Here is a 12705-nt window from a genome sequence, read left to right on the forward strand (position 1 = left end):
ACAGAGACCTAATTCCTAGAAATGGTGAACGTGCAGTGCAGTCAACTATGTCTGCCCAATGTCTCTTAACTTCTAGACTTCATGTCTCCTTTTGATTTTTCTTTCTCTTCTCTTTTTCTAATTTATTTGTATTCTACTAAATATTATATTATTTTAATATTTTTTTTTATTTTTTAATATCTAAATATGATCTTAGTATTTATCTTTATATTTTGGTTACTTAACTAAAAAGAAGTTACGATTTGGTTATTAGATTATTCAAATGTTTTCATTTAGTCATAAGGCCGTTAAAATAAATGTTATATGGTTTTCTCTATTCGCACTACCTGAACCAATCGAATGTTCTCTTTCTCATTCTTTTATACAATTTTTTTTCATAAAATAGTTTCGGAGGTCACAAGTCTGCGAGCCAATATTCAAACAACTTTTTTCTCCTATCTCCAATACTGACCATCAGATTGACTTGGATTTAAGGTATACTATTCTACTTGTCGATGGGTATTGATCCACCGTACCGATCATTGAATTGTCCCTTGGAGCTCGTTGGTGAAACTTAAAAAGAAAAAAAAAACACTTAATGGCCCAGTAACTTAAATTAAAACTTTTGAATAGTTTAATTGTTAAATTGTAACTTTTTTTAACTAAGTGGCAAAAACAAAAATTTACCATAATTTAGTGACTAATAATGTAATTTACCAAAAAAAATATAGGCTTTCACTCTATTTTTATGAAATAGTGCTAAGGCTTTGTTTTTTAAACCCAAACCTTCATTTTAAGAAAAAAATATAAACAAGCATATTTTTAAATCAAACCTTAATTTTAGTTTTCGACTTTTGAAAATGTGCTTTTCTATTAAATTACCTTTTATCCCGTTATTAAATTTTTAATTTATAATACCATAACATTTTATTTTCGAAAAATACTTTTTGACAGCTATAATAAACATTATCAATTTTTTAAAAATATTTTTTAATTTCAATGGTAAACTAGTCTATACAACCCTATGCTCTTTAATATTTTAAGCATCTAATGATGTGACCAATTTTTTCATTTAAAAATGCTACAAAATTTAATTTAATAGAATTTTCTCAATAATGGTAAAATTTTGATAGATTTAAAGGTTAAAATATTAGATTTTAAATATCAAAATAGTATAGGGATTGGAAACAAATTTAGACATTTAAGGATGAAATCAAAGTTTTATTACTGTATTTGGAAGAGAAACAAGGTTTAATTGGGTAAATCCTAAATAAAAGCTTTTTTGGCAGCTTAAAATTACGATTAAGTACTCATTTAGATATAGAGGATACAAATAAAATAATATGAGATTGAATAATACCATACAAAGGGCCTAAGAGTAACATAATTTATGTTAATGCAATTCCCCCATGGCTCTTTTGCCTGCTAGTGTGCATATTTTTTTTCTTTCTTTATTTCCCGCTTTTTAAATCCTATTTTTCTCATGTTTTTTTTCAACCCACCACCGTCTCTGGCTTCAATCTGCTAGTCAAATTTGTTCTGTTTGTTCCTTTTCAAACGTATAATCTTTTTTTTTTTTTATGCTCACAGTGGCATTAGTTCACTGGAAACAATGAAACCCAGATCGGCTCCCAACAATGGCACCCATAATAAGAACAAACTAGCAAGAACATTCCAAAGGGTCATCAACTTAAGAACCGCTTCGAAAATCGCTTCAACCAATGGGGTCGGAATCGGAACTTATTCCCATGGCGACGACGTTAAGCGAAAAGCTGGTTTAAAAGCTCTAATAGCCATGGTTTTCGCTAGTGTTACTTCCATCAAAGCAGCTTACGCCGAGCTGCAAATGGCTCAACATCCTTACGACGGTGAAGCTATCCAAGTTGCCGACCAAGCTGTCGTGGAACAACTCAAGGTTCTGTCAGAGTTGAAACACAAGTTCTTAAAACAAGACCTTGATCTTTCACCTCAAGTTACTTTAATGCTTGCTGAGATCCAAGAACAACAAAGCATGATGCGAACTTACGATATCACAATCAAGAATCTAGAATCTGATATCGAAGAAAAAGATTCAGCCATTGATTTACACCATAAACAGCTCGAACATTGCATTGCTTTCAACAAATCCATGGAGAAGAAGCTAAACGAGACCGGGCCATTGTTTATGTTTGATAATATCCAGTTCACAACGTTGAATCCAAGTCACTTCATTCAAGTTTTACACTGTGCTTTGAAATCTGTCCGTAGTTTCGTGAGGTTGATGATGAAGGAAATGGAGTTAGCAAAATGGGATATTGTTGCAGCTACTAAAGCCATTGAACCTTCAGCCATGCTTGCTAAACAAAGCCATGCCTGCTTTCTGTTTGAATCTTTTGTGTGTAAAACAATGTTACAGGGCTTCGATTCTCATGATTTTAGTGGCTTAAAAAGTCTCCACCGTGAGCAGTATTTCAATGCATTCAAAACCCTGAAATCTGCTAACCCGAAATCGTTTTTAGTTCAAAACCCGAAATCTGGTTTTGCTAAGTTCATCAGAGACAAGTACCTTAAACTTGTTCATCCCAAAATGGAATGTTCATTTTTTGGGAACTTGAACCAACGTAAAATGGTTATCTCCGGTGGGTTTTCCGATACGGCTTTTTTCATGGCTTTTACAGAGATGGGTCGGCGATTTTGGCTCTTACATTGCTTGGGGTTGTCGATGAGTGACCAAGTTTCAGTCTTTCAGGTAATGAAAGGTTACAGATTCTCCGAGGTTTACATGGAAAACGTTAGCGAAGAATCACTTTTCATCGATGAAATCGTCGACGGTGCCGATGTTGATTTTAGAGTCGGTTTCACGGTGGTTCCCGGGTTCAAGATCGGTAAAACTGTGATACAAAGCCAAGTTTACTTGTCTCCGGTGATTAATCCGAATGGTACTTCATTATTAGATGGAAACACGTTGAGATGATGTTATTCACGCTCGAACTGGTACACGCGCCGCTCTGGTAAGGGGAGCTAAGTGCTATTTTCAAGTGGGGTTTAACTTTAGTTTTCCACTTGAGAAGTGCAGTTATCTCCCATGTATCGGGAAGACAAAGCGGACCGTGGGGTGGCGCGTGAGATTTGATCCACACCCATGTGGGACCCAAGGAGAAAATGGAGGAGCAGCTAGGTTTTGGCGTTACAGGGAAACAGGGGAAGAGGGGTTTTTATTTTTTCTTTCAAGCTAAAAATTAGTCTTATTTTTATATTTATATATATATATAAACCCTTACTGTTAATATAGTTTATATTATTGTAGTAGCGGTAGTGGGATGCGACTCTTGTAATGTTAACATGTCCCCCCAAAAATATCAAATTCAACTACTGCAAGTTGCATTTATATAAATATTTTTAAAGCTTAAATATTGCCTTTGCTCAACTGCATCAATTAATATTCCAACCAATGATATTGTGCCATGTGATTTAAATGTGTATTTCCATTAATTTTTATTTTAAAAAGAAAAATTAAATAAAAACAAAATGATAAAAATAAAAAATATGTTTTCTGGGTTTATCCTCGTTTTTTTTATAACAATGATCTTAACTGCTACAGTGGTGGTGAAATTCAAGAGAGGAACTTTTTGCCACTCCCTTCGAATTTTTCTCATCAAATAGGGAGAGATACCAAAATTCTCAAATGGGGTTTCAGATTCCAACCACTTTGATGGAACAAAGCAATCGGAGTTTGAGGTTTGAACCATTTGAAACCAGGGGAGCCAAAGGAATTGTTGTTGCCGGTGGTGCTGCTTGTGATGGAAAATTTGGGTTTTTGGGTGTTGAAAAAAAGGATCTTTCTTTGAATCTAAGTGGTGAAACCCCTGGTAGTGGTAGTACTAGTGGACACACTAAGCTTTGTAGCACAGGTCATATACAATGCTTCAACACATTTTTTACAATAAAAAGTTCTCCATCAAAGATTTCTTTAGGTTTCATTCGACAGATTTAGGGAAGAAGAAGGAAATTCTTTTTTTTTTGGGGGGGGGGGCGGCGATGGAGGCTGATGCGTGGGAAGGGAATTGATGAATTTGGGTAAATAGGATGAAATTGAATTTTTTTTTTCTTTTTAAATAAATGAACCTTTTGGGACTAATAGCATATTTTAACCTTTGGGTAAATTACAACCAAGATCACTAAACTATTAGTAAATTTAAGTTTCGATCACTCAACTTTAAAAAGTTATAAAATGGTCATTAAACTATTAGAAATTTTTTATTCAAGTCATCATGTTGATAAACTCACTGTTATATGACTTTCTTTATTTGCACCGTTTGCATCAATCGAAAGCTCTCCTTCTCCTTCTGCAGTTCAATTTTTTTTCATAAAACAACTTTGAATGTCACAAATCTGCGAAATAAAATTCAAACAACTTTTTTCTCCAATCTTCAACATTGACCATTAAATCAACTTAGATCTAAAGTATGTTCTTCAACTCATTGACAACTACCGATTCGTTGTGCCAATCGTTGAATCATTGCTTAGCCAAACCTTTTAAAAAAAAAAATCTCAACAATCCAATGACTTAAATAAAAACTAGTGGATAATTCAATGACTTCAATAAAAACTTTTGAATAGTTCAATGACCACTTTATAATTTTTTAAAATCGTGTGACTAAAACATAAACTTATTAATAGTTTAGTGACATTAAGTCTAATTTACTTTAACCTTTCATGATTGAAGAAATAAAACATTTGGATAAGGGACTAATTTGATAAAAAAAAAAGTGAAGGGGCTAATAGCATATGTTAGCCGATCCAGGATATGCAAGAGTTCCTTGAAAACCTTTTTTGGGTAAATACATAATTTTACCAAGAAGTTCACAGTTGTTTCAGCCATTGCAAAAACCCTCTCTGCATCAAACAATTAGTTTCCACATGAATCTAAGCATAGAAAGAAAAAACAGTCACAAATATTTGTATAGAATTTTTACAGATTCAACAAAGCACAGAAGGAATGGATCCCAACAGATATAAAACACTCCAAAAAAAGGAAATTATAAAATGACATTTGAATATGTTCATTTCAACAGGATGATTTTTCAACCCAGCTGAGAAACCTTCTCATGTTACCACCACCAGCAGAAGTGAAATTGTCATCATTTTGTGATATTAATTGATATACTTCTCTGACTGTACTGCATTTCAATACACACAATGTAAAACTGTCATCATTTTTCAACCCTTGTCAATGACTGCACAAACCTTAGTAACATTTAGCATTCGATCCCATGTTTGTCCCCATGAATCCCTCCCCTTTTCAAAGTTCATGTAAAAAAATGTTCTCCTCAACCCTTCATGAATGTCCTTTTCAATAGTGAACTTCGAGACCGAGCAGAAACCGAAATCTATACCCTTCACCATAGGTCAGGCATATGGCATTCTTTTCTCCCAAGTGGACAAATACGATAACAGGCTCGATGAAATTCGATATTAAGTGATGGAGGGTGTTTCAAAGGGAGCCTTCTGATTCAGTATCTGTGAAGGATTCGGGGTCTGAAGCTTCTGCAAGAGCTTCGAGCATGTTTAAGACCTCTGCCGGGTCGTCTAAATAATACCTGGCTTTGCTAGGTTTTTGGCCGACAGTGCAGGCAAAAACAGATGTACTTGAGGATAGAATACCACTAGAAATTGCATTGCTGATGATCTCGAACATTTCCTCATCAGATCTGTCATCACCAATGCAGAGAACAAAATCGGCTTGCTTTCCCTTCTCAGACATGGTTGTGAAGATCTTTTCAGCAACCATACCTTTACTTACTCCCTAAAAGCAACAGTGAAAAGTTTATTAAAAAACTAATGAATTTGTATACAAGTTTCAGTACCTTAACTACACGAAAACGATTAAAAAAGATACGAAAGCCAATATATTGTATTCATAAAGCTAGAAAATCAAGGTAAAAATACCTGCGGTTTCACTTCAACGATAAACTGGCCACTCTTCACAGCCACAGGTTCATTTGCTAATACACTCTCAAGATGGTCTAACATCTCCTTCGCTTGGCTAGATCCAAAACCCGGGTCTGCATCTCGATGGTGCCATACCAAAGCACTCTCCTTGGTTTCAATAGAGGAGCCATCAGTGGACTCTGTGTACAATTTCATAACAGGCTCTGCTATTTGTTTCCACCCAAACTCACTATTCTGCCCACAAAGTTCCCACTCATCATTAGCAGACCACCTGAAAATATCAACAATTTCAAAGTAAGTCTACTTATCGAAGAATCACTACACAGAAACGAAAGGGTAAAAACCGAAACAAAGAAAAGAAAATAACTTACCTCATGAAAAAACCGTGTTCAGCTGCAATTCCCAGTTTTTTACATGGGGAAAACCACTTGCCTAAACTTTCTCTTCCTCTTCCACTTACAACAAAGACGGTATTCTTCGTATCACCGGAGAGTGCGTTTATGATCGAAATAACCTCCGCACTTGGTGTCTTGTTATGTGATGTTTGAGGCATAACCGTTCCATCGTAGTCCAATAGTATGGCCCTGTTTTTGGACCTTAGATACACAGATACAATGTGATCGATAGACAACTTCCCGAAGTTAGGATCAAGAGCTACCACTCTGAAGCCAAAGCTCAAACCAATTCCCCAACATCGTCTTCTGAAATGATCTTTACATGTCCTTTCCAAATCTTGGAAGAAGCTTCGAGACCAGAATGCCACATCATGTGAGCTAACGTACCTATAATGCTTCTCGTGGCGCAACTGCTTCTCAGCATCAGACATAGAGATTGCCTCATTCATTGCCTCTGCAGTTGATTCGGTATTCCAAGGATTTACACGAATTGCACCACTCAATGAAGGGGAACAACCAATGAACTCCGACACAACTAGCATGCTCTTCTTTGGTCCACTTGATTCTGAGGAAGACTCTGATTCAGACACTCCCTGCCGGCCCACAATGTACTCGTAAGGAGTAAGATTCATTCCATCCCTCACAGCTGTGACTACAACGCACTCGGCTATAGTGTAATACGCAAACCTTTCACAAAGGGAGACCGGCCTATCAATTAAGACAATCGGTTCATAACCAGGCTGACCAAAAGTCTCATTAATTCTCTTGCAACTTGCCTGTATTTCAGCCTGTATGTCCTCAAGATCTTTCCCTCTTCCCCTACTAGGGTTCGCGATCTGTACCAGAACCGCTCTTCCCTGCCACTTTGGGTGCTGTTTCAGCATCTGCTCCATCGCCAACAGCTTCAAATCGATACCCTTAAAGACATCCATGTCATCAACTCCAAGCAATACAGTCTTTCCTTCAAACTGTTGTTTAAGCTCTGCTACTCTCCATTCTTTATCCGCAAGACTCAATACAGACTTAATCTGCCCCATGTGAATCCCGACAGGCATGATCTTTATCCCAATCGTCCTCCCATAGTACTCCACTCCGATATAACCCCTCTTTGACTGATACTCTAACCCTAACATTCGACTACAACAAGACAGGAAATGACGTGCATAATCATAAGTATGAAAACCAATGAGATCGGAATTCAATAGTGCCTTCATGATCTCTTCCCTAACAGGTAAGGTCCTATATATCTCGGACGAAGGGAATGGACTATGTAGAAAAAACCCCATTCTCAATCTATTGAACCTTCTTCTCAAGAAAGTTGGCAGCACCATCAAATGATAATCATGTATCCAAACATAATCGTCTTCTGGGTTTATAACCTCGATAACCCTTTGAGAGAAAATCTTATTCGCAGCAACATATGCCTCCCATAAAGACCTATCGAACCTTCCTCCGTGACTAGCTGAGAACGGAAGCATATAATGGAAAAGCGGCCACAAATGCTGCTTGCAGAACCCATGATAGAACTTTGTCAAAATGTCGGACGGAAGAAATGCTGGCACACACTTAAATTTATCCAACAAAAGCTGTGAAACATCATCCTGTTCTACCGGATCAACATCGACCTTCAAAGAACCAACATACAGAACCTCCATTTCTTCAGGCAAACCATCTTTTAACTGTAATAACAATGAATCGTCATCCCAACTAAAACTCCACCCTTTGTTATCTGGTCTACGCTTAGCTTTAACCGGGAGTTGATTAGCTACAATAATAATTCTATCCTGAATAGCCGATGACGGTGCATCAGAGGTCACACTATTAGCTTGATCATCATCAAGCTCCGAAATAACCCCGGGAACGGTCATAACCCGCGGCAACCGCTTCTTTTCTCGAGGTTGACCCATTGCCGGGAAATTACCAGACGCTAGATCTAAAAGATTGGTATACGATCTTGACATCATCTTTAATCTCTTTTATTTTGCTTATTAACCTCAACAAGAATCAATCACAAAAACCCTAAAACTATAGTTGTTTTTGTTTCTCTTCCAAAAGTACTTTTTTAATTTGGCATCACCTGCATTGGGTTTCAACAAAGATATCATCTTTACATGAAAAAAAAGTAACAAGAATCACATAAAACAAAATAAACCCATGAATAAATAAGATCCATAAATAGAAAAAAAATAAAGCATACCCCAAATCAAATATCATAACAGAATTCAATCAAAAGGAAACTTTTTTTCAACTAGATGAATTCAAAATAATGGGAGTAAATTTAAACAAAAAAAAAATGAAACTTTGAAACTAAACTTACCCTTCAAATCACAAAGTTTTGTGTGATTAATGGGAACCCTTTGGATCCAAATATGAATTTTCTTTTCTTTTTTGTGAAGGGAAAAAAAATTAGGGTTGTTTTGGGATTGTTTTGGTCCTTTTTATCTCAAAGAGCCACATTTACTTCAATTCCCCTCTTTTTTTTTTCGTCTTTGGAATGAAAAATAAAATAAAATTCATATTTTGAAAAAAGAATATAAAAAAGCAAGGGGATAAGGTCGGCCAGTTGGATAACCCAGTGATGCCAGCTGGCGCTGTTGTGTTTTTCACATCACGCGCTCTTTCTCTCTTTCCCCGAGGTAGTTGCTTACGTGGCTAACAGGACTGTCGCCACGTGTATTATTTAGTGCAACCCGATGGCCCCACGCGTCATCTTCATTAAAAAGTGGAGAAGAGTGAATCACATGTTCTTCGTATTGCCCTAAAACCCTGTCCTAACCACTATTGTATTTACGCGTAGTGAACGACAAGAGCTTTATCTTACGTGTCACTGAACCATTTGAAAGGAACTTGAACTATCTGTGGTCCGCCGCCGTATTTGAACATAACCTCGTTTTTGCACTTACCCTGTTCACGACATCTCCACGTAATACGGACAAATGTGTTTTGCGGAATACGTGATGACATGGAAGTGAATGACGTCACCAGTGAAGTCATAATGATTAGGTGGCAAGAGATGATTGGAGGAGCTATTTCTCGATTTAACGCTGCGTTGGGCTTTATGTTTTTCTGATTAAGACCTTGCGGTAAGGTGAGGTGGGCAGAAACAAGCTTTTTTGTTCCTTTTATTTTGGACATAAAATGTCATTTTCACCCTTGTGAGCATTGGCACGTAGTGTGGCCATAGGAATGGAATTTAGAACTAAAAGAAAATCTAAGGTCTGGATTGAAATTATGAAAAAGAAAAAAAATGTGGGGTTATAAAATTCAAAACCCGACCATTGGTTGGACCAGTCATAATTTTGATTTTTGTTCCTATTGATTTATTCGATTTAATTAAATGAATTAGTGAAAATTTATTAAAATTTTTTTTCTAAAAGTTGAACCGATTTTTTAGTTCAATTCAATTGAGCTAACCCTCTCTTCGAATCAATATCTCAACCTATTCTCGGTTTAATTGGTACAATTTAAACAACATTGTAGAGATATTGTTTAGGATGAGTCCTAAGGAGTTTGATTTCTAGATTTAACCTAAACTCGGTGGTTTTTATATATCAGGCATCAAAGAAAAATAATAGGCAGATTTAGGGTAGATCAATTCAAGAGTTGAGTTAATCATCTAAGTCCGAAGCTCCATTCGAAATTTGGAAAGACTTGGAATAGAAATATAATGCTCGAAAAATGACTTTTGACGAAAAAATAAGAATCTGTTTAAAATATGAGTTAAGCTCGGACTCAAACATTCAAGACCTATCGGCACTGTATATTTTTTAGTTTACAATTGATTATATTAAGTTATTTATATATTATATACTTTATAGCACATTGAAAGTAAATCTGATCTAGTCCATATTTTGGATAATATAAAATTTTTAAAAAAATAAATTATATTACTATTATATTTTAATTTGACTATGAATACTTTTAATTTAAGATTAGACGAGATTGATGAGGTTTTTTTTTACTCACACCATGTCTTTTATCTAATTTTCTTTAGTGATGTTTGAGAAAAAAAAGAAGAAAAATAACAATTATTTAACAAATAATAATATAGGAATTTCTTTACATAAAACAAAAAAAGGGGAAATAAAATAAGGAGATGAGAGAGAAAATTGAAAAAAAAGATCCCACTTTCATTTTCATTACCAAATAAGGAAAAATATAAAGGGAAATAAATAATGAAGGGGGAGAAATTGGGAAAACATGCAAAACATGGTCAAAACCTAAACAAGAAAGAAGTCTTTTAGACAGGATCGCCACCTTTTGCTGACCTTGCATTCTCACTTTTCAATATCCACAACCATAAATAAATTTCAATTTTTTCCATTAAAAATTAGAAAAGATTCACACGTAAAAATAAAGTAATTTTATAACTTTCCCTATATTACAACATTATTCATATATATATATATATAATGCATATTAAATTTAATGTGAATTTTATATTTCTAACTATTTGTTTTATGTAAAATATTTCACCGGTTCAATATTTTGTGAGAAAATATAAAATATTTATATAATTAAAATGTGGATTGAAAATTTGAAATTTAATCCTTAATTACGAGATTTAAAAAAATTATTTATGTAATTAGACCATGCCAAATGATAAGTTTGTAAAATTGAATTTTTTCTTTTATATTTGGACTCTACAAGGAAAGGTTAGGGTTGACAAGTGTTCTATACGAGTATAGTAAATTATTAAAAAATAAACACGTGACAATTTTTTAAGGTTTTTTTGTGGAATAAAAAAAATACTCCCAAAGTACTAAATACTAACTATTTTTTATAATTACGAAATGTAGTTACTATCTTTTTAATTACATTTGCCATTATTTTATAATGTACAAATCAATGTTATTTGAATTGGGCTAGATCAACAAGTTGAATCTGTTGGAGCAGGATTGGCTGGTATATTAGTCTGAATATAGGTTTGAACTGATGTTTAAGTGAAATGCTCGGAATTGATAAAAAATAAAAACCGAAACAAAAAAAAAATTGAATTAGTTGAACTAGTTTTATAAATTTTTAATACGTTCTAGTATTTTTTTTAATTTTATGATTATTTAATTAGTTATTATTAGACCAATGACCAAACCAGTTAAATCGGAACTAATAGTCTAACCCGTTTGACCAGACCACCAGTCTGGTTACTAAAACAGTTCAAACACACTCATAATAAAAATCAGGGTAAACTAAACTCAAGGTCACTAAATAATTAGTAAACTAATCTCATAATAAAAATCAGGGTAAACTAAACTCAATGTCACTAAATAATTAGTAAATTTACATTTTGGTTATTCGACTTCAAAATTTACAAATGATCGTTGAACTATTCAAAAGTTTTCATTTAAGTTATTGAATTATTCAAAAGTTTTTATTTAAGTCATTGAGTTGTTAAGCTTTTTTTTAAGTCCAGTTAGTGAACTCCAAGTGATGATTCAATAATTGATATGGTGGATTAATATCCATCAATGAGTAGAAGAACATACCCTAGATGCAAGTCGATCTAACGGTCAGTGTCAAATATCAGAGAAGAAAGTTGTTTAGATTTTGGTTCGCAAATTCATAATATTCAAAATTGTTTCATTAAAAATATCTGAATTGTAAAATAGAAGAGAAATGAGAGCTTTCTATTGGTGTAGGCGATGCGAAAATAAAAGGCTATATAACAACAATTTTAACATTCCAATTACTTAAATAAAACTTTTGAATAATTCAATAACCATTTTTAACTTTTGAAATTAATTTACCAAAACATAAACTTACTAATAGTTTAATAATATCGGGTGAAGTTTAGCCTAAAAATATACTTGTTTTGTCGCATTTCGCATGATTGCTTTTTCTTTTTTTTTTTTTTCGTGACATAATGACTTATTTGACCCTTTAATTTTATAAAAAATCATTTTAATTTTTATTTAATTTTTCGCCTTTTTAGCCCTTAAATTTGAGTTTTTTGTCAAATCACATTAAAATAAATGAAAAAGTAATGTTTTTAATGTTACTGATGTGACATATATGTGAATTGTCAGGTGAATGAAAAATTAGTATTTAATTAATTTCAATTTTTTAAAATTCAAAAGATATATAAAAGATATTTTTAAAATTAAAATATTTAAAAAAGTATAAAATTACAAAAAAATATTTTAAGAATTTTAAAATTAATTAAATCTTGACATGTGGAAATCCACATAGGATTAATTTTTCCATCAATGTTGGGATGATTTGATAAAAATACAAGTTCTTAAAAGAAAATTTTAAATGGAGGGCTAAAATGATTTTTTTTTGTAAAATAGGAGGGCTAAAAAGTTATTATGCCTTTTTTCTTTTTCAATATGTTTAAGCATAGTATTTGAGACATCTTAATATGTTGTCATCGAGGCTTTTGAAGGCATTGTATTTTTCC

At 33.7% G+C, this 12705-nt stretch overlaps 2 protein-coding genes across 2 annotated transcripts; one reads left to right on the plus strand and one right to left on the minus strand.

Moving 5' to 3' along the window:
- The first annotated feature begins 1389 nt into the window (after positions 1-1389).
- Positions 1390-3369, plus strand: LOC105776205 (protein GRAVITROPIC IN THE LIGHT 1). Its single transcript, XM_012598740.2, has one exon. The coding sequence runs from the start codon at positions 1592-1594 to the stop codon at positions 2930-2932; it is 1341 nt and encodes a 446-aa protein (XP_012454194.2). The 5' UTR covers positions 1390-1591; the 3' UTR covers positions 2933-3369.
- A 1486-nt stretch (positions 3370-4855) lies between these two features.
- LOC105776203 (probable alpha,alpha-trehalose-phosphate synthase [UDP-forming] 7) lies at positions 4856-8803 on the minus strand. Its single transcript, XM_012598734.2, has 4 exons — positions 8623-8803; positions 6282-8382; positions 5908-6181; positions 4856-5764 (listed from the first exon to the last, which is right to left on the minus strand). Exons 2-4 carry the CDS (start codon positions 8267-8269, stop codon positions 5453-5455), a joined length of 2574 nt encoding a protein of 857 aa, XP_012454188.1. The 5' UTR covers positions 8270-8382; positions 8623-8803; the 3' UTR covers positions 4856-5452.
- Between the last annotated feature and the right edge of the window lie 3902 nt (positions 8804-12705).

This window comes from Gossypium raimondii, chromosome 10, assembly GCF_025698545.1.
Source record: "Gossypium raimondii isolate GPD5lz chromosome 10, ASM2569854v1, whole genome shotgun sequence".
NCBI classification, from domain to species: domain Eukaryota; kingdom Viridiplantae; phylum Streptophyta; class Magnoliopsida; order Malvales; family Malvaceae; genus Gossypium; species Gossypium raimondii.

Coding starts and splice junctions, on each gene's coding strand:
- LOC105776205 (XM_012598740.2), top strand. CDS start 1,592: ATGAAACCCAGATCGGCTCCCAACAATGGCACCCATAATAAGAACAAA.
- LOC105776203 (XM_012598734.2), bottom strand. CDS start 8,269: ATGATGTCAAGATCGTATACCAATCTTTTAGATCTAGCGTCTGGTAAT. Junction 6,182..6,281: donor GAACACGGTTTTTTCATGAG/GTAAGTTATTTT, acceptor TGATATTTTCAG/GTGGTCTGCTAATGATGAGT. Junction 5,765..5,907: donor TCGTTGAAGTGAAACCGCAG/GTATTTTTACCT, acceptor TGTTGCTTTTAG/GGAGTAAGTAAAGGTATGGT.